Source organism: Primulina tabacum, chromosome 1 (genome assembly GCF_025594145.1).
Source record: "Primulina tabacum isolate GXHZ01 chromosome 1, ASM2559414v2, whole genome shotgun sequence".
NCBI classification, from domain to species: domain Eukaryota; kingdom Viridiplantae; phylum Streptophyta; class Magnoliopsida; order Lamiales; family Gesneriaceae; genus Primulina; species Primulina tabacum.
Genome location: NC_134550.1, coordinates 58,037,346 through 58,063,468, shown reverse-complemented (window position 1 = coordinate 58,063,468; position 26,123 = coordinate 58,037,346). Strand labels below are relative to the sequence as shown.

The following is a 26,123-nucleotide window of genomic DNA, read 5'->3' as shown; positions in this document are numbered from 1 at the left end:
CATTCTGCAAGACACGAGGATTAAATCCACAGGCAGATAACAGGTAAAAGAAAGTTATAGGCAATTTCGAAACTACATACCATGCCTAATCAGCTAGTCGTTCTAACGCATGTAAATTCAAGCAAATCACATCAAATAATTCAAATAAGAGCAAATAGTCAAACACATGCACAATCATGTTATTTGTGTCTAGACTCAAGTGCCCTAGACTCTAATTCGAGCATATCCCAGTTACGCTCTGATACCAACTGTGGGGGCCCGTGCTCCTGATTAATCTTTAATGACAAAACAACCAGGATTTATTAATGTAAACAGCGAAAGCGATTAAAAATTTTTCTTTTGGGCCAATAGAAATTTCGACATGACCTTCACGTAAATAGGACATCCCAAAAATTTCCAAACCACACAAACAACATTTATATACTCGAAATAAAGTCATAACATCAATTCACAACCCTATAGCCGCACTGGCCAGGACTAAACACATATAGAGCCGGCAAGGCTCGATCACACAACTATCAATACAAAACATCGTAAAAATAACAGTACAGCTACACGGGGCATCTCCCCGGTAAATGTATGACTCCATAATATAGTATATATCTGGGAACTCTCAATCACAATCCAACTACTGGGCACCGCTACCTGACGCTCCACCAGACGCGTCAAATCCTCCTGGATAACCTGCTATGACATCAAAAACAACCACAGCATAAAAAGAAACGAGGGGTCGGGCCCCAGTACGACGAACCAGTAATATTACGACAAATATAACTGACATGAAATAAAATCAAGTAAAATGCAATGCAATGCGTGTCGGTAACAACAAAATAATGGATACCAAAGCGGAGTCCAAATGAAACGCATCACCAACAGTAACAGTGGCCACCCGTGCCAGGACCTGCAGCAACGTAATATCATGCCGCCGCTCATCCATGCACGCAGCATCGAGGGTACGGGAGCGACCCGCTCAGCCCTCATGCAAGTCACCAGGAGTGCTAATCCTACCCACCCACTCCATCGATGACGCAACAACTCGATAGATCAATATCAATAGCAATCAAAGGAGTCAAGGCTCGAAATGCTATGCCACAATAGTATCAACTCAAATAAATGCGAGAATGCAATCACGTATTCACAGAAACACATAAGTCACGCCACAACTCATTACAAAGTACTTAACGTCATTTCACATCATATAGACGTCATAATAAAACAGTTCATGCGTACCTCAACTGGACTTTAATTTACCACAAAATATCTTAAATCCTCAAGAAAGTCTGGTAAATGCCAACTCAGACAAATCACCTGAATATTAATTTAAATGGTCTTATCATCATATAAAAATTCCAGAACTATTTAAATTCACTAAAAATCCAATTTCAATAATTTAGGCCTTTTAAATTTCTAAATTGTCAATATTCGACTAAAATACCTAAAATCAATTATTTCTATTTTATCGTCGCAAAATATTCTTTTTAGCTTTAAATGACGCTAAACTAATATTTAACCGACTGCGATAAATTCTAGGTTCACCACACTATACCTCCAACTTGCACAATTCCGGAACCTACAAAAATAACCCAATAATTAATCAATAATGATACATTATTTGAGTCGAAATTGAATTAAATTCACGTGAGCAACAATTCGCACCGAGGTAGCTTGTAATCCGAACAATAGTGGCTGAAACCGAGCCTCAACCAAAGCTAACCGGCAACAGACGGCAAACTCGCCGGAGAAGATGACCGGAATTACGCTAAAAACAGAGAGTTCTCGAAAATTTGCAAAAGTGGTATCAAAAGTAAGCTTACGACATAAGGAACAAAACCCCTCAATCAATTTTTTAGTTTTGAGCGGCGGAAGACGGCGAATTTAGCGGTGAAAGAGGCGGCGTTTTTCGCCGGGTTTTCGGAAATCACGATTTCACCTAGCAAGAGTGGTATCAATGGAAAGCTTACGTCGAGAGCTTTCCAATCGTATATTTACTTGAATTTTTTGGCGACCGGTGCGGCCACAATCGGCGATCAAAGAGGCGGCGAAAATGGTGAAAATGTTTCGACAGAAGGTTACGGGTGAGGAGAGAGAAATCGGTGATGATGATGATGATTATTTCTTCTTTTTTTTTTTTAAATTACTTGTTTATTTATTTATTATTTATCCTTGCTTAAACTTTGGGCTGGGCTTGGGGTGTACGGGCTGGGCTCTCACATTCTCCCCTACTAATAAAAGATTTCGTCCTCGAAATCGAGTATACACAATTTATACAAAAGTGGTTTACAGAAATTTACCACTGATAGTGCATAGGGAAATCAGAATACATGGAATAATTTATTACATTTTCAAACAAATGAGGCCAATCCTGACGCATCTTAGCCTCTAATTCCCATGTAGCTTCTTCTCTCCCATGTCTACTCCACTGCACCATAACCAGTGGAATCGTCTTATTCCTAAGTTGCTTTTCTTTACGATCAAGAATTTGCACTGGATGCTCAACATAGCTAAGGGAACTATCCAACTCCACCTCTTCAGTCCTCAAGACATGAGAAGGATCTGGCTCGTACTTTCGTAACATAGATACATGAAACACATCATGTATCGCAGACAAACTCTGTGGTAAGTCCAAACGATAAGCCAAAGTGCCAATCCTCTCAACAATCGCATATGGACCAATATAACGCGGAGCTAGCTTCCCTTTGCGCCCAAATCTCATAGTACCACGAAACGGTGATACTTTCAAGAAAACCTGATCGCCAACCTGAAATTCTAAAGGCCTACGCCTTTTATTAGCATAGCTGGCTTGACGATCCTGTGCTGCTTTCATTCTTTTTCTAATCATTTCAACCTTCTCTTTCATTTCTTGTATAAATTCTGGCATTGACATCTGTCTTTCTCCTACATCTTCCCAGCATATCGGAGATCTACATTTTCTACCGTACAAGGCTTCAATTGGTGCCATTCCGATGGTTGCTTGGAAGCTGTTATTGTAAGAGAACTCAACAAGTGACAATGATTCCTGCCAACCACCCCTGAAATCCATCACGACTGCTCGCAACATGTCCTCGAGTGTCTGAATGGTCCTCTCAGACTGACCATCTGTCTGTGGGTGATATGCAGTACTCATCGCCAACTTTGAACCCAATGCTGATTGCAAACTACCCCAAAACTTCGAAGAAAACCTGGGATCACGATCTGATACTATGGTTACAGGCACACCATGCAATCTCAGCACATGATCGATGTACATTTTTGCCATTTTCTTATAAGTACAAGTACGATCATAAGGAATAAAATGGGCTGATTTAGACAATCTATCAACAATCACCCAAATCGCATCACAACCACGATTAGAACGAGGTAGGTGTGTCACAAAATCCATAGCAATGTGCTCCCAATTCCACTGTGGCACTTCAAGACTATGTAACATACCACCAGGTCTCATTCTCTCAGCTTTAACCTGTTGGCACGTCAAACATCTAGCCACAAAGTCAAAAATCTCTTTCTTCATACCTTCCCACCAGTAATGGGATTTCAAGATATGATACATCTTTCTGATTCCAGGATGAACACTGTGTCGACTACAATGAGCTTCTCGAAGTATAGCTTCTTTTAGGTCTATCAAATTTGGAACCACAAGTCTACCATTATAGCGTAGACATCCATCAGAAGCAACACTGAACTTGTCTGATTGACCTGTCTGAGTCAATTCTTTCAATCTATGAACATGTGGATCAGTTCTCTGTGCTGCTTTGATTTTAGAAACAATCTGTGGTTCAACTTGTATAGATGAAACTATAAAGTAGTCGCCCTTAGACTGATAAGTCCATCCTGAAGTTCCCAAATGCTCATGAACCTTTGAAATAGTCAAAGATGCCAACATTTTAGGCTGAACCTTTCTGCTCAAAGCATCTGCAACTTGATTCATTCGCCCTGGTTGGTACTGAATCTCACAATCAAAGTCCTTAAGTAATTCCAACCATCGACGCTGTCTCATATTCAAGTCGGACTGTGTGAAAAGATACTTCAGACTCTTGTGATCAGAATAAATCACAAACTGTTCTCCGTACAGATAATGACGCCATATCTTCAATGCAAACACAATGGCAGCTAACTCCAAATCATGAACTGGATATCGAGTCTCATGTGGCTTCAACTGACGAGATGCATACGCAATCACTCGTCCATTTTGCATCAAAACACAACCCAGTCCATTTAGGGAAGCATCTGTACAGACAACAAATCCACCTGAGCCTGAAGGCAAAGCTAGCACTGGAGATGTGGTCAATTTTTCTTTCAAAGTCCGAAAACTAGACTCACATTCTGCAGTCCATACAAAACGTCGATCTTTCTGTGTCAACTGGGTCATAGGCCTAGCTATTCTAGAAAATCCCTCAATGAAACGCCTGTAGTACCCAGCTAATCCCAAAAAGCTTCGAATCTCAGACACATTGGTTGGTTTAGGCCAATTGATAACAGCTTCAACTTTACTAGGATCAACGGATACTCCTTGTGCAGATATAACATGGCCTAAAAATAAAACTCTGTCCTACCAAAACTCACACTTAGAAAATTTGGCATACAATTGCGCTTCTCTGAGTGTTTGGAGAACTAATTTCAAATGTTCTTCGTGTTGTTTCTTTGATCTGGAATAAATCAAGATGTCATCAATAAAGACGATAACAAATTTATCTATGAATTCCCGGAACACACGATTCATTAAATCCATAAAAACCGCTGGAGCATTAGTCAAACCAAACGGCACGACTAGGAATTCATAGTGTCCATAACGTGTCCGTAATGCTGTCTTAGGAACATCTTCCTCTCGGACTCTAAGCTGATGGTATCCGGAACGAAGATCAATCTTGGAATACACAGAACTACCCTGCAACTGATCAAACAAGTCGTCAATACGCGGTAAAGGATACTTATTCTTCACAGTAGCCCGGTTTAACTGCCGATAATCGACGCACATTCTCATCGTTCCGTCTTTCTTCTTTACAAACAATACTGGAGCTCCCCAGGGCGACGTACTGGGTCTGATATAGCCTTTCTCCAGTAAATCCTGTAGCTGTTCCTTGAGTTCTTTCAACTCTGTTGGAGCTAAACGATATGGTGCTCTAGAAATAGGATTTGTCCCTGACATTAATTCAATGCTAAGATCTATTTCCCTTTGAGGCGGAAAGCCTGGAATCTCATCAGGAAATACATCTGGAAAATCCTTGACAACGGGAATGTCTGAAACTTTCAATCGTTCTTCCCGTGTTGCATCAAGAGCATAGATCAAAAATCCTTCATTGCCGATTGACAACAACCTGAACATTTCCATTGCAGATACTAATGGAATTCGAGACTGTGAATCATAACCATAAAAATTCCATTTTCTGCCATAATATGGTCTAAATCTGACAACTCCATGGAAACAATCCACAGTGGCTCGATAATTTGTCAACACATCCATACCCAGAATACAGTCAAAGTCAGTCATGGCTAATTTGATTAGATTTGTTATCATAATATTACCCTCAAATCTAATCACACAGTTCAAAACTATCTCACGGGACATCAAATATACACCGGAAGGAGTAGCAACTGACACAGTATCCAACAAAGGAATAGTAGCAACCTCATGCTCATCAACAAATGCAGCAGATAAAAATAAATGAGATGCTCCTGTGTCTATCAATATGCGTGCAGGATAATCAAAAACATAACAAATACCTGCAATCACTCCTCCTGGTGCATCCTGAGCCTGGTCCTGAGTCAAAGCATGGACTTGGGCTTGTTGTGGCCCTGGAAATGGCTGCTGAATAGGACCTCTGGGAGGGGGTAACCGGACTGCTGAAATGATGGAGTAGGAGCATATGGTCTAAAGACTTGTCCACGGGGAACTTGACCAAGCTGCTGTGGCTGGAACTGCTGTCTCCCTGCATTAGGACATACCCTGGCGTAATGTCCAACCTGACCACAATTATGACAAATCCCCTGAACTCCTACACATTGGGAACTAAAATGTCGACCACCACATCGATCACAATGCACAGTGCTAGACGACCCAACAGAACCTCCCCCTCGTGCGTTGCCTGAACTGGAAGAGCTGGATTGAGACTTCTTCTTGAATTGCTTTCCTTTTACTTTGTACCTCTGCTGTTTGGGTTGTTGGTATGACTGTACAGGCTGATATGGAGGTAAATCCACTGGCATTGACATACTACTTCCAGATCCCTGAGAAACAGATGATGGACCTGGTTGTGGGTCTCCTCTGAGCAAACTTGCTTCAATTTTCTTCGCCTTTTCTACTGCTTGAATATACGTATTAGGCGATCCAGTCATTACCAAAGTATGAACAGTCCGCTGCAACCCGTGCAGAAAACGTGATAGTTTAGCCTGATCATTCCTGGCAACATGTGGAACATAGGGCAAAAGAGCAGAAAAATGTGAAGCATATTCCACCACTGGTTTGTTTCCCTGCACCAACTGATTGAACTCTTCTTCTTTAGCAGCATAATATGATGGTGATGCATATTCTTGGGTAAAGTGAGCACGAAAAGCATCCCAAGTAATAATTTCACCAGAGTCCTTCATTGCTTCCTCTGTGGCTTCCCACCAGAGTTGTGCTCGGTCTTTAAGTTGGTAGATGGCAAGCTTCAATTTAATATCTTGGGAATACTCCAACAAATTAAATAGATGATTTATACTTTTCAGCCAGCCTGCTGCTTTTTCTCCGCTCTCGTTGCCAAAGAATTTTGGAGGACGTAATTCTTGAAACTGAGAAATTATTAACTGCATTCCTCCAACTTTCTGTGTCAGCTGTTCCACTTCTTGCTCAATCGCTACATGTCTAGCTCCAGGTCTTTCAGGTCGAGGAGGTTCTTGGTTCACTTCTTCTTCAACATTTTGAGCGACTTGTCCTCGAGGTCGACCACGTCTACCTCTAATGATATCTGCAAGTCCTCGAACATTTTGCGCCTCAGATTCTTTCGCTATTTCTTTTCCTTTTCTACCTCTTCCTCCAGGTGCCATTCTGCAAGACACGAGGATTAAATCCACAGGCAGATAACAGGTAAAAGAAAGTTATAGGCAATTTCGAAACTACATACCATGCCTAATCAGCTAGTCGTTCTAACGCATGTAAATTCAAGCAAATCACATCAAATAATTCAAATAAGAGCAAATAGTCAAACACATGCACAATCATGTTATTTGTGTCTAGACTCAAGTGCCCTAGACTCTAATTCGAGCATATCCCAGTTACGCTCTGATACCAACTGTGGGGGCCCGTGCTCCTGATTAATCTTTAATGACAAAACAACCAGGATTTATTAATGTAAACAGCGAAAGCGATTAAAAATTTTTCTTTTGGGCCAATAGAAATTTCGACATGACCTTCACGTAAATAGGACATCCCAAAAATTTCCAAACCACACAAACAACATTTATATACTCGAAATAAAGTCATAACATCAATTCACAACCCTATAGCCGCACTGGCCAGGACTAAACACATATAGAGCCGGCAAGGCTCGATCACACAACTATCAATACAAAACATCGTAAAAATAACAGTACAGCTACACGGGGCATCTCCCCGGTAAATGTATGACTCCATAATATAGTATATATCTGGGAACTCTCAATCACAATCCAACTACTGGGCACCGCTACCTGACGCTCCACCAGACGCGTCAAATCCTCCTGGATAACCTGCTATGACATCAAAAACAACCACAGCATAAAAAGAAACGAGGGGTCGGGCCCCAGTACGACGAACCAGTAATATTACGACAAATATAACTGACATGAAATAAAATCAAGTAAAATGCAATGCAATGCGTGTCGGTAACAACAAAATAATGGATACCAAAGCGGAGTCCAAATGAAACGCATCACCAACAGTAACAGTGGCCACCCGTGCCAGGACCTGCAGCAACGTAATATCATGCCGCCGCTCATCCATGCACGCAGCATCGAGGGTACGGGAGCGACCCGCTCAGCCCTCATGCAAGTCACCAGGAGTGCTAATCCTACCCACCCACTCCATCGATGACGCAACAACTCGATAGATCAATATCAATAGCAATCAAAGGAGTCAAGGCTCGAAATGCTATGCCACAATAGTATCAACTCAAATAAATGCGAGAATGCAATCACGTATTCACAGAAACACATAAGTCACGCCACAACTCATTACAAAGTACTTAACGTCATTTCACATCATATAGACGTCATAATAAAACAGTTCATGCGTACCTCAACTGGACTTTAATTTACCACAAAATATCTTAAATCCTCAAGAAAGTCTGGTAAATGCCAACTCAGACAAATCACCTGAATATTAATTTAAATGGTCTTATCATCATATAAAAATTCCAGAACTATTTAAATTCACTAAAAATCCAATTTCAATAATTTAGGCCTTTTAAATTTCTAAATTGTCAATATTCGACTAAAATACCTAAAATCAATTATTTCTATTTTATCGTCGCAAAATATTCTTTTTAGCTTTAAATGACGCTAAACTAATATTTAAGCGACTGCGATAAATTCTAGGTTCACCACACTATACCTCCAACTTGCACAATTCCGGAACCTACAACAATAACCCAATAATTAATCAATAATGATACATTATTTGAGTCGAAATTGAATTAAATTCACGTGAGCAACAATTCGCACCGAGGTAGCTTGTAATCCGAACAATAGTGGCTGAAACCGAGCCTCAACCAAAGCTAACCGGCAACATACGGCAAACTCGCCGGAGAAGATGACCGGAATTACGCTAAAAACAGAGAGTTCTCGAAAATTTGCAAAAGTGGTATCAAAAGTAAGCTTACGACATAAGGAACAAAACCCCTCAATCAATTTTTTAGTTTTGAGCAGCGGAAGACGGCGAATTTAGCGGTGAAAGAGGCGGCGTTTTTCGCCGGATTTTCGGAAATCACGATTTCACCTAGCAAGAGTGGTATCAATGGAAAGCTTACGTCGAGAGCTTTCCAATCGTATATTTACTTGAATTTTTTGGCGACCGGTGCGGCCACAATCGGCGATCAAAGAGGCGACGAAAATGGTGAAAATGTTTCGACAGAAGGTTACGGGTGAGGAGAGAGAAATCAGGTTACGGGTGAGGAGAGAGAAATCGGTGATGATGATGATGATTATTTCTTCTTTTTTTTTTAAATTACTTATTTATTTATTTATTGTTTATCCTTGCTTAAACTTTGGGCTGGGCTTGGGGTGTACGACATGGGCTCTCACATTATTTTAGGCAGTTGTTTCGATTTTTTAAAATAACATTCGATCCCAACAATATTGACCAGTCAGGACATATATGTGTATATATATATAATCCAAATGAAAGAGGCTGTTATCAAGAAGAGTTCTGTATCAATCAATCACATGACTGACCTCTCTAGTCTGTTAGAAAGTGAAGTGAGTCACATCAGTTGATCTCAGCGTTTCAAAATTGTCGTCAAATCACTATTATTTTGAGCAATGCAATCATGGGATCAAACAAACGATATGTTGTAAAAAATAAGGTCAAACTGTTCGAGATTAGTAATAGTGAACTCAATTATTTATCCAAAATCAATTCAAATGTACTATCTTAACCGATCGATAGTAAGCTATTTTGTGGCTTGACCAAAATCCCAAGGAAAGATCTTAAAAAAATTGGTGAGAGGTTCGACATAAAGAATTTTAGTTGTAAATTTTGGATATTCAGAAAAATAATATACCAAGTTTTTAATTTTTTTAAAATCTCCCATTGGATGGAATTTATCTTTATCTCACGTGCATGTACTACGGCATACTACTAATTAAATTAAACATAGAAAATGTGAAAGGGAAGACATCGATGAATTAAATTAAACAGAAATAAAAATGAAAATAATATGAGAAAAGTGATTAATGTACAGTGTAATCAATGTGATGTGCAGCAAAAAATATGGATACACTATTCAATGCATTTTCTTCCAACCCTTGTTTCCCTATATCTATCTTGTCTCCTTCATAAGCACACACTCCAAAATCCAACATTCCACGTGCAAGCAAGCACACACAATAAAAAAAGAAACACAAAAATTCTCGCATCCCAAAATCTGATATTTTCATCTTCAATGAAGTCCATTCAATATTATTTGTCTATAAATTAAACCAATATATATCACCATGCAATTTCATTCTTGTGGGGGTTCCTGTACTTTGGAACACGAAGAAGAAGATGCTCTTGGCTACTCAACTTTACTTTCTCTCGGACCACCGGGACCAGGGTTCGACCCCTGCTGCTTCGGTGAAAAAGCAGGTGTAACTGTCGCTCCTCATATTGGCCCACCAAATACGGCGGCTTCATCAACCTCAGTAGCCATTGCCGCAGAAAACCCTAATGAAAAACAGTACTGGATTCCAACTCCAGCTCAAATTCTTGTTGGCCCTACACAGTTTTCTTGTTCTGTCTGCAACAAGACTTTCAACAGATGTTGACAACAACATGCAGGTTCTAAACATTTTACATTTTCTTCTCTGAAATTGATTTGTCGGGAATTCTAAGTCAAGATTCAAATTAATTTTTTGAACTCGGTTAAATTTCTGAATTTATTCTCAAAATCAGAATTTGTTGCCTATATATCTGTATATATACACGCATACGAACAGATCTTCCCGATCAATGAGTTCATGGAAGATCTAAATAATTCTTTACATTAGTATATTTATATAGTCATCAAGTCATTTGTGATTGGGCCAAGAAATTCTGGAGTATGTAAGATAACACACTACAACCTTATGGCCGGTAAAAAAATTATACTCCATTAATTTCTCTTCTCCCGAATGCTCCAAAGATATCAGGAGTAGCCAGACACTGTGACAGAACTCGATAGATTATAACTCTTTTTTTTGCCCTAATCAATGTCCTTGTTTAATCTCGTTCTTATCTAGATGCATATGTGGGGGCATGGCTCAGAATACAGAAAAGGGCATGAATCTTTAAAGGGAACAAGACCAGCTTCCTCAATTCTGAGACTCCCATGCTACTGCTGCTCAGAAGGCTGTAAGAACAACATAGAACACCCAAGATCGAAACCACTAAAGGATTTTCGAACGCTGCAAACACATTACAAGCGGAAACATGGCGCAAAGCCCTTCGATTGTGGGAAATGTGGTAAGCCATTTGCTGTCCGAGGGGATTGGCGCACACATGAAAAGAACTGCGGAAAGATTTGGTTTTGTATCTGTGGTTCCGACTTTAAACATAAAAGATCGCTCAAGGATCATGTACGTTCATTTGGGCGAGGCCATGCTCCGCACAGTGATAATTTGTACTCCTATTATAATACTGAGATTGAGGTGGATAAATTTGAACAAGTTGTTTGAAAACAATGAGTATAGGTGAGGGACGAATAGGGATTTGATCAAGGAGCAGCAAATGCATATGTTTTCAACTGTGTGATATTAGGTAAAAAAATCTTGAAGGTTTTTCAGTACGTAGTGATCAAAGTAAATGCGAATATTTTTCAATTTATTTACTGCTTTTATCATATATTTTTCTTCATATTTTATATATACTTCGAAATCCGATTTTGATTTCTTTAATGATGTTAAAAGGCATTTAAAAAATAAATAAAATTAGCACAGAAGTTTTCACAAGACATGAGAGCTGTGGTAACTAAAAAATGCTCATGGAAAAGGTAATTGCACCTATGGATAAATCCTCTCACCTCACTTTTGTTGAGTGAATACTTTTGAAATTAAGGTCTTAAAGGAGGATAGAAACTTAATTAATGTGTATAAAAGACGAGAGCAGGAGCCGTACTTAAATTTATATATGGATGTTAATTTACAAAACTGAAATCTCCAACATTAAAATTGCATCCATTTCCATTTTATCAAGTCATAGATGTGTCTGGTCTGTTTGGAGATATAATGCATCGTTGTCTGGTTTGAATGTATCTGTTTGTGTGCAGATTGAGACACACACACATACATTGGTCAAGTGATTCAGGCCCACTGCATGTGAGAGAAACAATGGCAGAAATCACAGATAATCTCAGAAACTGTTTTGTTTATAATCTAAACCAGTTTATATGTGAATTCCACTCAATACCAACAAGTACATTGAACATTTCATTTGAATCTGCAGTTGGACTAAAACTACTAGCACTTTTGTGTCACCGTTAGTAACAATGGACCACTGCTTTTAGGGTTTTGTCTTTATCTTTTCAGAACATATCTTACATAAATTCTCTCACACTCACTGTGCTTACTTTATTTCACCCTTATACCACATTAAAAGACTTTTACACAAATTTGTGAAAAATCCATCTGCACATCTTTGAATTAAAACTCAGTAACTCATCATAATTTTTTAAGATTTAATATCTGACAATGATATACTTTTAGTAACTGACAATGATATAAATTAAAGACGTGGTACCTAAATTGGTACAAATAATACCTAATTCGATCCTACATTTGATGTTAATTGAAACTCAAATATTTTCTTACACATTTGAAGTATTCAGATAGCCAAATCAAATATCTGGAACTCCAAAATATGTAATTTATCGGTCAAAATAAGTTTTTTTTTCTAATTCCATGATTAGTGAGAAACCGTGTTTTCTAAAAAATTAGATGACATGAATAAATCATCCTAACGCAATCTCAATAAAAAGATGAACACTTACGGAATTTATGGTGATTGCTCGAAAATCCAGTATTTTCTTACACATTTGGAATATTCAAATAGCCAAATTAAAGCATTCGGAACTCCAAAATTTAAAGAACATGAGTATGTATTTACTGTTTAAATTTACCAATTACATTTTGAAGATTATACAGTTACGAAAAGAAATCAAAAGAGAGATGCGACATGCACCTCCTACCAGCCCTCGTCTCTCATGAATCTTTTTAAGCAACAGGATATATGACAAATATTTATCTTTTGAGGCTTGAAATTTCAATGGGGCATGATGCACGGGAGAGGGAGGAAATGGACGTTGGACACTAGTCTAACAATTCAGTAATATTAGTTAATATAGTTGGTCAAAACCATGGATTTTATTACTTCTGAGGAGATTAAATTTTTAGACAGTGTATGGTGCACGTGATGATCTGGCTTCTGATAAAAATCCTGGTTTCCTGCTACATTAACTTCTGCCATAATTCTTGCAACATCATCTTTAAAAAAAATGGTCCGACTCGAACCTTAAAATTGTATATATCAAATTGAAGTGAAACTGCCAGATATCTTGGGCATCGATTCGCGGCAGAGCTACTATAACCGGACCATGCTTTTAGAAGAGAACTTCTTCGTTATTTTTTTTTTATAGAAAATAGAACATCTTAGATTAATTTCAAATATATATCAAGTAATTCTTGTAAAGCTTGGAATAAAAATAAAGGATATTAAAAAAGACGCAGCCATGCCGTGTGGATGCCAAGTAGCCACACCCCTTTACAAGAAAGCCTGGTCCTTGTCTGTATCTGATATTTCGCCAGGACTTAACCAGCCGAGTAAGCACTTTTACATGTATGACCAAACAAACCCAACATTATAAAATAAATACTTCATAATACTATTATTACCATGTTAGACTAATGAAGACTTATAGGCCAACTTTCACTTCTAAAATTGACTTCTTTTTCCTGAGCAATAACTTGTGTTATTAGTGCAAAATGCCAGAAACTATACCACTGAAGTTTTCGATTACTAAGATTTGACTGATCTTTGTATCCTATGCATCTTTCTAGCTGAAGGGTCGATTTTACAGGGTTCATGTGTATTTGAAATTTAACAAGGCAAAAAAAGATGAGTCCTCATTCCTCAAGCTTCCATTTTATTGTCCCCTCCTGTTTGTGCATGAGCTCGGCTTCTTAATTCTTCAAAAGCCTTCATGCTTTCAGCATCAAAGCCACCAGCAAACTGAAACAAAATTTAATTATGTAGTTAAGCTAATGTAGCGAACACCTTTCAAATAAGCATTTTGTAATGGTCATTGTTTAACATAATTTCTCTTTGTGAAACAAAAACCGCGCTGAATACTATTGATACTTTCATGTTCGAGCTTAAGCTTCGGATGATACATAGCTCTCTAGAATGTTACCTGATGCACACGGAAAGCGAACCGAACCCCTTGCAGAATCAAGAACTCTCTGTTAGGCTCCTTCTCAGGTTCACCAATAGCATCAAGCTCAGTCGCAACACGTTTCATGTATTTCCTAGCCAGTTGTACTGATGAAAGCTTGATCTGTAAATATTTAATCCGTTTACATGTGATCAATAACCGTTCATTCATACAGTCAAAATGTGAGTTTTTCCCCAATAACCACTAAAAAGTTGGCCTAATGACATAAATACACATGAAATAAAAAGCATACCTTTCCTACTACACCCGTATCAAGCAACCAATCAACAGGAATTCCAAATTCCTTGTATCGTGACATGGCCATGTCACGTGTGCGCAAAAGGGCATACACACTTTGCTCCACCCTGTACACATGAGACAGGGTACGACATATATATGAGCCAAACTGTAATATAACAAACTGAAAGACAAAAGTAGAGACCTGAAGGCCTTTTCTAAAAATGTAAGTTTTCTTCAAAGAATTAGACTGCCAGTCTCTCCTATTGACCGGATTCATGGGTTTGGCCTTCCTTTTAATTGATTTAGCTACTATACAAGTCAACATGGGAGCACTTACTTCTCGAGCAACTTGTACATCTTCTTTAAAGCAGCTTCACAAGAAAGAGAAGGATCATCGGTGAATGATGTCACTTGCTTCTCCAATTTCATCAGGTCTTGATACTCAAACGCTGCCTCTCTTAAAGCATCAGCTTTCCCTTCCGGCCAATCAAAATGCTTGAGAACTGCTCGTTCATCAACCTAGAATGAAGATTTGAATTAGAAAAACTGTAAGAGAATTGTGCAATATATTTTCTAGAAGTAGTAAAAGTTGTGGTTAAATCAGCTTAATGGTAGAGATGAAGGGGAGTACTAGGAAGGAGAGTTCCTCATCTAGCCAGTTCACAAAAGCCACCAAATCGTCTACATTGGTAAAAGAAGCAGCACGAACTTCTGCTGCCAGTGACTCGACAAAATCACCTTGAGTCTCCACATCAGCTTTCACCTGATTCAAGAAATCTTTCATTCTTAATATCAAGAAACTAGAATTTGTACCAGCGGTGATAGAAGATGGAAGTTCAGCTTACGGCCAATAGGAATGAAGATCTGTTCTCTATCTCTCCAATCATGTTACTCCTTGCTTCTGAGGTGTTTGATGTGGTAGAAATCAATGAAGAAGTATCCTTCTTTGCTTCACGTTTCATCAATGATTGGTAGAATTCAACTAGTTCAGGAGCTCGGTGAACTTTGTCGCCACCTCCACCTGCTCTTGAGAGACTTCCTGGAGGAGGTGGTGGGCGTGGAGGCCCACCAGGCGGTGGCGGGGGCGGAGGTGCTCCTGGTGGAGGTGGTGGTGGTGGAGCGCCTGGTGGTCCACTAGAGACTGGTTTATTTCCACCAGTAGAAGCCTCACCAGATGCTTTAGGAGGAGGTCGTGGAACCCTTGGTGCTCTCTTTTCAATATGTGCAAGTTTCATTCTGCTCACAGCAGGAGAATCCTCTTTGTTATCATTAGACTGATCACACGAATCTCCAGATACAACCGGTTTCTCCTTGATAAGTGAGAGCTTCGGTGGGAGGGAAACCGATTTTTTCACATCTCCTCCACCAAATCTTGCTGTTCTTGCTTGTTGAGCCTTTTCCTTAAGCTGTTTCTCCCTCTCTAAAGCCAGTTTGTGGCGGTCTTTATACGCTGGATACTTCTCGTCTAGAACTCCTTCGACAGATTTCGACATCAAATGAAACGAGGATGCAACGGAATTGAGCGAATCAGGAGGTTCTCGGGGAGTTTCAGGGGAGTTAATCTCGTCTTGTTCTGCCATCCCAAATGTCGTAATTGCTATACTGTCACCTGCATTTCTAAGCATTAGGGATTCTAAAGGACCTCTTGGCCGAGTACTAATGCTACTCGTGCTGGGAGACCCTCCACCAAACGATCGTGCCGGAGAAGAAACCGTGCTAGAATCATCTTTACTTCGACCCCATCTCTTCAATTTTTGGATCAAGGTTGGTTTTTTACTAAAACTACTCAATCTGCTAGTTAAACTATCAACAGAAGCATTGTCAAAATCTTCACTATCGACTGACATGTTATCGAAGTTGCTTTCCATATCCGTGTCTCCTTCTCCACGTTCTGACTCGGCATATTCCAACATTAGCTGTTTAGCCCTCTCCTGAGATCTTGGACTCAGACTTTTACTAAGATCACGGGCCGAAATTTTTCCAGAAGGCGTTTGGTAGTTGCGAAGCTCGAATCTTAGGCAGGCATTCACCCAACGAAGATAAACAAGCTCTTCGACTTCACTGAATCTATTCATCTGGAGCCCTTCAACTTGTTTAAGGAGGTCCTCATTTGTATGCCTCAAGTTATTCACTTCTTCCCTCACATTAGCAACCATTTCACTCTGCAGCAACACAAAAAACAGGCCATGTCATGATTAACATGGTGAATTTTGAACAAGATTTGTGTCGATTCAATTGAAATTTCTACCTCTGTCATGCTGGAAAGTGTCTTAACTCTGCCTTCTGCAGCATCCAATTTCACCGTCAACTCTCTCTTCTCAATTTGAAGCTCTTTGTTCTTCCTCTTAAGCTCCATAATCTCCACCTCCATTTCCTTCAAGAACTTCAACTTTTTCTCAACATCTGTGTTTTTCTTGAAAGTTTCCTCCTCTTTTGCTTGAAGCCCGGTAACCTGTTGCTTCAGCAACAAAAGATGCGCTTTTGTCTGATTAGCTTCAAGCTGAATTTGCCTCTGCAAATCATACAACTTCTTTTTAGTCATTTCTAGTTCTTTCCTAACAGTTGCTCCTTGAGACACCTCTTCTTGAAGCTTTTTCCTCTCTGCCTGCAAAGTATTTATAGTAACATTCAACATATCAATTTCAACAGTCATAATCTTGAGCTGCTTCTGTAACTCAACGATACTCGATTCTTGCTCCTTCAAGCCATAGTATTCAAGTAACTCTCCTTCGAGCTTCACCTCTCTCTCTTCCAATTCTGTAACTAATCTCCTTAAGCTTTCGAGTTCACTTGCATGATTTGCCATTTCACTTTCATGCATCCTTTCTTTTTCTGCCATAGAATTGACTGATGTATCATATTTATCAGTAGGCAAAGGTATATCAATTTCTCCTGATACAAGACTATCAAATTCCGGCAAAAGCTCATCTGCAAAGCCCGAGGTGATGCTCGTTCTGGGATTTATTATGCTATTTATTAGTTTAACTTCTTCCTTCTCCTCTTCCACCTCAACCTGCAATATTCAAGAAAACATAGTGTGAATCGATTAAAGAATCGACTTGTAAAGCTTCTCTGTACTTGAACGGGACTTGGTTACAACGTATGGATTAAAAATTGAAAAGTACCCCATTGAGGTCATCCTTAGAGAAGGTGAGATGATCTTCATCTTCCCTTGAAATCAAAGATTTCTCATAGGATTCGTCACCATTTTCTGAAGCAAAATTCATAAGTTAATAAATTGAACAATAAAATCAAGCCATCAACAGAATATTCATCGGAACATTTTTCAAACCAAATCATTCTAAAACAGAAAAAACAAAAAAAAAAAACAAAAAAAAACTGAGTACCAATTGGCTTAGCCTGTGAAGCGGCCTTAGCCCTCTTCTGATTAACCGCATAAGCTGCAGCTGTAGCAGCAACAAGGAAGCCAACCCTGACAATCATGTAGGAATTACGGATGAAAGATACGTAAACTTTCCACTCATTTACAAAGAAAAACAGCCCTTAAACTGATGTTCTCCGACTTCAAGTTTACTCCATAGCTCACACAGCTACAGCAGGCATATAAAAGACATCAAGAAACAAGACTCTTCTGCAGATTTCTTAAAACTTTCTTTGATTATTTTATGTTTAAGCTTCAAAGTATCAAAATAGAAAAATAACAGTTATAATAATAGCATTATCTTTGTTCTAAGGTTAAAGACGCTCCACAGAAATCACAGTCCTGTGCGTTTTTTAGTTTCCTGATAAACAAAAATCCAACACAAGTGTCGTACAAGACATGCAGGAGCCACCCATTTTCAGTGGCCATTCTTTTTTCAAAAGAAAATAATCAATATATTTAATTTGTAGATTAATGAATCAAAGAAAAAGGAATCATATTTGCCGAAAATTACGAGTGTAAACTGTAATTCTGAAAAAGAATTCAGCGCCACCGTATATTCTTGCAATATAGTTTCTGAAAAAGAATCCAAAGATCTCTTTCTTCGTTTTCTTCATTTTCTTCAGTTATTTTTGAACATTTTTAAATGAAATCATATAGTGATTTTTTTTAATAAAAAAAGTGTTATATACCAAACTTCGAGATATAGAAAAAACGGCCTACGCTAATATAATTTTGGCACGGTTAAGTTGGGTTGAATAACTAGGCGGACACAATAGATACAAAAAATATATTTCATGTACTTTTGAATGGCAAGAAATGTATAGAATAACTAGTTTTGTAAAAGGTAAATTTGACATGTAATTCCTGTCTTTGCATAAATGGATTGGTTCGGACAGATAATGTTGGCCACAAGGTTGCTAATTAAACTACATGAATGGCACAACTTCATTAATTTTTGGATTTATCATGCCCAAAATGAAAGGCTGCGCCTTTTCCTTTTGCTTCATTTGTGACCCAAAAGATAAAAGCACTGCCAAACACTTAGGACCTACCAAGCATAATTTTCATCTTGTATAATAACTTACCACAGAGTTTCCTTAAAAAAAAATCAAGCACTTTTCATTTGCTCATGTCGGCAACAACCGAGTCCAACACGAAAACATGTGTGAGTTTCAAAGTGTGTAGGCAATTTGCGAGCGTGAGTTTCAAGTGTGATGAAGCGAAAAGAACTTCGCTCCCTCCCAGAAATAAGGCACGAGATTGGATTGAAATTAGAGATTTTATTTCTGGTTTTTGGGTTTTATTTTTGTGTGACTTGCATATGATTTTTTACTAATACTTTTAACCCTTAAATTAACAAAGAGTGGGTCTCTTGTGAGACGGACTCATGAATCTTTATCTGTGACTCTACTGATATTTACAATAAAAATTAATACTCTTAGCATAAAAAGTAATATTTTTTCATAAATGACCCAAATAAGAAATCTGTATCACAAAATACGATCCGTGAGACGGTATCACACAAGTTTTTACCATTAATAAAAGGGCCAACTTGCTCAAAATTTGAAACGTTTATGTGAGGCCCAATAACAATAAGTAAGCCCAGCCCATTTCCCTTTTATTTAATAAAAACCCAAACCCATTTGATACAAGAACAGATCGCTCAAAAATCCAGAACTTTTCCCCAGCCTTGCTCGTCGCCTTCTTCGGTTTTCTGCCGTCTTCGCATAACGCCGCCAGCGGCCGGAATGTTGGCGTAGTAGGTTAGCAATCTTCTTTCTCAGGTATATTAGCTATTTTCCTGCCATGAATTGGAAGTTATCGAGTTCGATCGGCCCTGTTTTCCAGCACTGTGCATGAGCTTCGATTTGGTTTTAGGTAAGCTTTTGGCTTCGAATTTTGGTTGTTCTTGGTGTATTAGTTTATATAAGTGAAGAATTGAGCTTTTCCCCTAATTTTCAACTAGGTTTCCGGCGTGAACCGTATTTTCCGGCGACTTTTCCGACGAGCCATTTTCGCGAGATCACCATTGTGTGTTTAAGCTTCGTTTCTTGAGGTATTAAGCTTGGAATTTCAGAATTTGTATGGGTTTAATAAGCTGTCCGAAATTCGATTTTTAACCGAGCCGATTTAATTTGTTTTAGTCTGTTAGAATGCATTATATTGAAGTGTATAGCGAATTTATATTGTAGGTTTTATCGTTGGACGAGTTTCATTCGATAGTCCTTAAGAATTTACCGTGGTATTGTAAGCTATAGTTGATGTACGTTCAAACCTATATTATTATGACGCTTATATTGGCGTGTAAGAATATTCGGTGAATGTTGTTTGCTATTATGTGTCTTGAATGTTTATTCTATTGCATTCATGCATAAATTATATTGACATAACATATTGAGCCTTGACTCCTTTGACGGCTATTTATGTTGATTCTGTTGAGATTTATTGAGTCATCAGAGGGACGAGTGGGTTAGGATTAGCCACATTCCCAGATGACAGCTAGGGACGAGCGACTTAGCTATTCGCATTCCCGATGCTACGTGCATGGACGAGCGGCGATTTGATGCTGCATTCCTGGCACGGGTGGTCACTGTTACTGTTGATGATGCTATTCGTTTGGACTCCATTTGGTATCCGTTATTCCATTGTTACCATTCATGCATCGCATATCATTGCATTTACTTGATATTATTACATGCCATTATTTACGTCGTGATTTTACTGGTTTGTCGTACTGGGGTCCGACCCATGTTTTCTTTTGATGTTGTGGTTGTTTTGATGACATAGCAGGTCATTCCAGGGGTTTTGACGCGTCTGGTAGAGCGTCAGCGAGTGGTACCCAGTAGTCAGTCGGTTGGTGTCAGAGTTCCCAGATATTTATATATATTATACTGGTTTGATACATTTGCCAGGGAGATGCCTTGTGTAGCTGTATGGTTATGTTTTAATGTTGTTTGGATTTTATTTGTGGTATGTTGTGTCTAGTCCTGGCCAGTGCGGCTGTAGGATGTTGGTGTGGTTGATTGTGAAACTGATGTTATTTTCGAGCGTATATTGTTATTGTTGTGTTTTGAAATTTTTGGGATATCCTACTTACAGGAAGGTCATGCCGAAATTTCTTTAGGCCCTAATGAATATTTTAAACTCGTTTTCGCTGTTTACACCATTTAATCCTTGTTGTGTGGTAATTAAATATTAACTATGTGCACGGGCCCTGACAGTTTGGTATCAGAGCGTAACTGGGATACGCTCGAATTAGAGTCTAGGACACTCGAGTTTAGGCACAAATAAAATGATTGTGCATGTGTTCGATTATTTGCTCTTACTTGTTTATATGTTTTGAATTAATTGTATCTGCATGACTAGAGCGTATTAGTTTAAGTTTATGCTCTTATACTCAGCCGATTATTTTTTCTGCCTGTGGATTAAATCCTTGTGTCTTGTAGATGGCACCGGGACGTAAAGGTAGAAAAGGAAAGGAAGTTGTTCAGGAATCTGAAGCTCCTAATGTGAGAGGACTTAACGAGACTGATTGGGGAAGACGAGGTCGTCGTCCTCGTGGTGAAGCACGAAATGTTAACGTTGAGCGTGAAGTGGATCAGTTGACCAAAGGAATGGGTGAAATGGAACTTGTGATATCCCGATTTCAGAACATGCGTCCTCCTCGATTCTTTGGGAATGAAGATGGTGAGAAAGCTATAGCATGGCTAAAAAGTATGAAGCGTTTGTTTAATATGTTGGAGTACACTCCTGAATTGCAGCTTAAGTTGGCTATTTGTCAATTAAAAGATCGAGCTCAGTTATGGTGGGAAACTACAGAGAAAGCTTTGAAAGAATCAGGTGAAAGAGTTACTTGGGATGTATTTTGCGCTCAGTTTGCTTGAGAGTATTCACCGCCTTCATATTATTCGGCCAAGGAAGCTGAATTCAATAGATTGACTCAAGGTAATATGACTGTAGTGGAGTATGCCTCTCAATTTTCAGCGCTTCTTGCCTATGTTCCTCATGTTGCTAGCAGTGATCGGAACAAGCTATCTTATTTTATGCAAGGATTGAATCGAACCATTTGTACTTTAGTGGTAGCTGGAGCGCCTGTTAATTATGCTGATGCTGTTGAGAAAGCCAAGAATGTGGAGGCGAGTTTACTTTTGGCAGAACCACAGTCAGTTCAACCAGGTTTTCCTCAGAGTTTCGGAGGTAATGTGCCGATGCCAGTGAGTGCACCATTATATCGTCCTTTACTGCCGTATCAGCCTTCGCAGTCTTATCAGCAACCAAAGCAGAAAAACTTTAAGGCCAAAGGGAAATAGTTCAAGAAACAGACTCGTAGTAGTTCTTCTAGTTCTGGCAGTCAGCGTGGAAGTTCAGTTGGGTCCACAGGTGGAGTATTTTCTGATCGTTGTGGTGGTAAGCATTTCAGCACTCAGTGTACGGGAGTTCACGGATCTTGTAATATTTGTGGGCAAGTTGGACATTATGCTAGAGTATGTCCGATTGCAGTGAGACAACAATTTCAGCAACCTCAGTTTGGTCAGGATTTTAGATGACAAGCAACTAGGCCTTTTGTTCCGACTCAGTCTTTTCAGCAATCTAGCTATCCTCAGCCTAGAGGTTCGGTTCAGCAGCGTTTTCCAGGGCCACAGCAGGCTCAAGTTCATGCTTTAACTCAGGATCAGGTTCAAGATGCACAGGGCGGAGTTATTGCAGGTATCTGCCTTATTTTTAATCATCCTGCACGTATAATGATAGACACATGAGCATCTCATTCATTTGTATTTGTTGTATTTGTTGATGAGCATGAGATTGCTACTACTCCGTTGATAGATACTGTGTCAGTTTCTACTCCTGCCGGTGTATGTTTGATGTCTCATGAGATAATTCTGAATTGTGTGACTAGATTCGATGATAATATTATGATAACTAATCTCATCAAGCTAGATATGTCTGACTTCGACTGTATTCTGGGAATGGATACTATGTCTAATTATCGAGCTACCGTTGATTGTTTCCATGGAGTCGTCAGATTCAGACCATATTATGGCAGTAAATGGAATTTTTACGGTAGTGATTCGCAATCACGTATTCCATTAGTGTCAGCAATGGAAATGTTTAGAATCTTGTCGATAGGAAATGAAGGATTCATGATCTATGCAGTTAATGCGACACAGGGAAAAAGATTTGAAGTTTCTGATATTCATGTTGTCAAGGAATTCTCTGATGTATTTCCCGATGAAATTCCTGGATTTCCACCCCAGAGGGAAATAGATTTTAGCATTGAGTTGGTGCCCGGGACAAATCCTATTTCTAGAGCACCATACCGTTTGGCTCCAGCGGAATTGAAAGAGCTCAAAGAGCAATTACAGGACTTGCTGGAAAAAGGTTATATTAGACCAAGTATGTCACCTTGGGGAGCTCCGGTATTGTTTGTAAAGAAGAAAGACGGAACGATGAGAATGTGCATTGATTACAGGCAGTTGAACAAAGCTACTGTGAAGAATAAGTATCCTCTGCCGCGTATCGATGACTTGTTTGATCAGTTGCAGGGTACATCAGTGTATTCAAAGATCGATCTTCGTTCTGGCTACCATCAGCTTCGAGTTCGAGAGGAAGATGTTCCGATGACAGCATTTCGAACGCGTTATGGGCATTATGAATTTCTAGTTATGCCTTTTGGATTGACTAATGCTCCTGCGGTTTTTATGGATTTGATAAATCGTGTTTTTCGAGAATTTATAGACAAATTTGTTATTGTCTTCATAGATGACATCCTGATTTATTCAAAAACAAAGAAGGAGCATCGAGAACATTTAAGGTTGGTCCTTCAGACACTCAGAGCAGCACAATTGTATGCAAAATTTTCTAAATGTGAATTCTGGCTGGACAGAGTTGTATTTCTGGGTCATGTTATATCAGCTCAAGGAGTATCAGTGGACCCTAATAAAGTGGAAGCTGTTATCAATTGGCCAACACCGACGAATATTTCCGATATTCGCAGTTTCTTGGGATTGGCAGGATATTATAGGCGTTTCATTGAAGGATTTTCTATCATAGCAAGGCCTATGACTCAATTAACGCAAAAAGATCGACGTTTTGAGTGGACTGATGAATGTGAGTCAAGTTTTCAGACATTGAAGGAAAAGTTGACAACAGCTCCAGTGCTAGCTTTGCCATCAGGCTCAGGTGGATATGTTGTTTGTTCAGATGCATCTCTAAATGGACTTGGATGTGTTCTAATGCAAAATGGGCGAGTGATTGCATATGCTTCTCGTCAGTTGAAGCCGCATGAGACCCGTTATCCAGTTCATGACTTAGAGTTGGCTGCTATTGTGTTTGCATTGAAGTTATGGCGTCATTATCTGTACGGTGAGCAGTTTGTTATTTATTCGGATCACAAGAGCCTTAAATATCTTTTCTCACAGCCTGACTTGAACATGAGACAACGTCGATGGATGGAGTTACTTAAAGACTTTGATTGTGAGATTCAGTATCAACCAGGGCGAATGAATCTTGTTGCAGATGCTCTCAGCAGGAAAGTTCAGAATGATATGCTGACATCTCTGACTATCTCTAAAGTTCACGAGCACTTGGGAACTTCAGGATGGACTTATCAGATCAGTGGAGACTACTTTATAGTGTCATCTATTCAAGTCGAGCCACAGATTTTGTCCAGAATCAAAGCAGCACAGAAGACCGATCCGCATATTCATAGATTGAAAGAATTGTCTCGAACAGGTCAGACAGAAAAGTTTAGTGTTGCTTCAGATGGTAGTCTGCGCTTTAATGGTAGACTTGTGGTTCCTAATTTGATAGATCTGAAAGAAGCCATACTAAAGGAAGCATATTGTAGTCGACACAGTATTCATCCAGGAATTCGAAAGATGTATCATGCCTTGAGAGCTCATTATTGGTGGGAAGGTATGAAGAAAAATATTTCTCATTTTGTGGCTAAATGCTTAACGTGTCAACAAGTTAAAGCCGAGAGAATGAGATCTGGTGGAATGTTACATAGTCTTGAAGTGCCACAGTGGAACTGAGAGCACATTGCTATGGATTTTGTGACTCATTTGCCTCGTTCTAATCGTGATTGTGATGCAATTTGGGTGATTGTCGATAGATTGTCTAAATCAGCCCATTTTATTCCGTATGATCGTACTTGTACTTATTTGAAAATGGCGAAACTGTACATTGATCATATAGTGAGATTGCATGGTGTGCCAGTAACCATAGTATCCGATCGTGATCCAAGATTTGCTTCGAAGTTTTGGGGAAGTTTGCAACCAGCTTTGGGCTCAAAGTTGGCTATGAGCACTGCCTATCACCCGCAGACAGATGGTCAGTCAGAAAGAACCATCCAGACTCTAGAGGATATGTTACAAGCAGTAGTGATGGATTTCAAAGGTGGTTGGCAAGAATCATTGTCTTTGGTTGGATTCTCTTACAATAATAGTTTTCAGGCAACAATCGGTATGACACCATTTGAAGCTTTGTATGGAAGAAAGTGCAGATCGCCGATATGTTGGGAAGATGTAGGAGAAAGACAGATGTCAAGACCAGAATTTATTCAAGAAATGAAAGATAAAGTTGAATTGATCAGGAAAAGGATGAAAGCAGCCCAAGATCGTCAAGCCAGTTATGCTAATAAAAGGCGTAGACCTTTAGAGTTCCAAGTGGGCGATTATGTTTTCTTGAAAGTATCACCATTTCGGGGTACCATGAGACTTGGACATAAAGGGAAGTTAGCTCCGCGTTATATTGGTCCGTATATGATTGTTGAGAGGATTGGCACATTGGCGTATCGTTTGGATTTGCCGCAGAGTTTGTCTTTGATACATAATGTGTTTCATGTATCTATGTTGCGGAAGTATGAGCCAGATCCATCTCATATCTTGAATGTCGAGGATTTGGAGTTGGACAGTTCCCTTAGCTATGTTGAACATCCAGTGCAAATTTTGGACCGTAAGGAAAGACAGCTCAGGAGCAAGACGATTCCATTGGTTTTGGTACAATGGAGTAGACATGGAAGAGAAGAATCTACATGGAAATTAGAGGCAAAGATGCGACAAGAATGGCCTCATTTGTTTGAGAATGCAATGAATTACGCGATGTATTCTGAATTTCCTATGTATTATTAGATGTAATGTTGTGGATATCAGTGTTGTGTTTGTTAGATTTCGAGGACGAAATCTTTTATTAGTAGGGGAGAATGTGAGGCCCAATAACAATAAGTAAGCCCAGCCCATTTCCATTTTATTTAATAAAAACCCAAACCCATTTGATACAAGAACAGATCGCTCAAAAATCCAGAACTTTTCCCCAGCCTTGCTCGTCGCCTTCTTCGGTTTTCTGCCGTCTTCGCATAACGCCGCCAGCGGCCGGAATGTTGG

At 39.2% G+C, this 26,123-nt stretch overlaps 3 protein-coding genes, 2 long non-coding RNA genes and 1 pseudogene across 5 annotated transcripts; 2 read left to right on the top strand and 4 right to left on the bottom strand.

The window, feature by feature from the left end:
* Positions 1-393: 393 nt before the first annotated feature.
* LOC142520369 (uncharacterized) lies at positions 394-2,098 on the bottom strand. Its single transcript, XR_012813918.1, has 4 exons — positions 1,657-2,098; positions 1,547-1,570; positions 1,231-1,308; positions 394-684 (listed from the first exon to the last, which is right to left on the bottom strand). It is a non-coding gene; the product is annotated as an uncharacterized LOC142520369 (long non-coding RNA).
* A 189-nt stretch (positions 2,099-2,287) lies between these two features.
* Positions 2,288-7,020, bottom strand: LOC142514631 (uncharacterized). Its single transcript, XM_075619770.1, has 5 exons — positions 5,832-7,020; positions 5,142-5,676; positions 4,170-4,541; positions 3,402-3,896; positions 2,288-3,311 (listed from the first exon to the last, which is right to left on the bottom strand). Exons 1-5 carry the CDS (start codon positions 7,018-7,020, stop codon positions 2,288-2,290), a joined length of 3,615 nt encoding a protein of 1,204 aa, XP_075475885.1.
* A 390-nt stretch (positions 7,021-7,410) lies between these two features.
* Positions 7,411-8,736, bottom strand: LOC142520364 (uncharacterized). Its single transcript, XR_012813917.1, has 4 exons — positions 8,674-8,736; positions 8,564-8,587; positions 8,248-8,325; positions 7,411-7,701 (listed from the first exon to the last, which is right to left on the bottom strand). It is a non-coding gene; the product is annotated as an uncharacterized LOC142520364 (long non-coding RNA).
* Positions 8,737-10,120: 1,384 nt separating this feature from the next.
* LOC142520357 (zinc finger protein WIP6-like) lies at positions 10,121-11,431 on the top strand (annotated as a pseudogene).
* Positions 11,432-13,604: 2,173 nt separating this feature from the next.
* On the bottom strand, positions 13,605-18,136 carry LOC142554429 (protein CHUP1, chloroplastic-like). The gene is made up of 9 exons (XM_075665103.1): positions 17,702-18,136; positions 17,480-17,565; positions 16,603-17,367; positions 15,200-16,516; positions 14,986-15,117; positions 14,692-14,873; positions 14,368-14,479; positions 14,094-14,237; positions 13,605-13,912 (listed from the first exon to the last, which is right to left on the bottom strand). The coding sequence occupies exons 1-9, from the start codon at positions 17,796-17,798 to the stop codon at positions 13,814-13,816; spliced, it is 2,934 nt and encodes a 977-aa protein (XP_075521218.1). The 5' UTR covers positions 17,799-18,136; the 3' UTR covers positions 13,605-13,813.
* A 3,049-nt stretch (positions 18,137-21,185) lies between these two features.
* Positions 21,186-24,773, top strand: LOC142514614 (uncharacterized). The gene is made up of 7 exons (XM_075619768.1): positions 21,186-21,579; positions 21,724-21,953; positions 22,317-22,446; positions 22,564-23,156; positions 23,277-23,399; positions 23,865-24,065; positions 24,159-24,773. Exons 1-7 carry the CDS (start codon positions 21,186-21,188, stop codon positions 24,771-24,773), a joined length of 2,286 nt encoding a protein of 761 aa, XP_075475883.1.
* Positions 24,774-26,123: the final 1,350 nt, after the last annotated feature.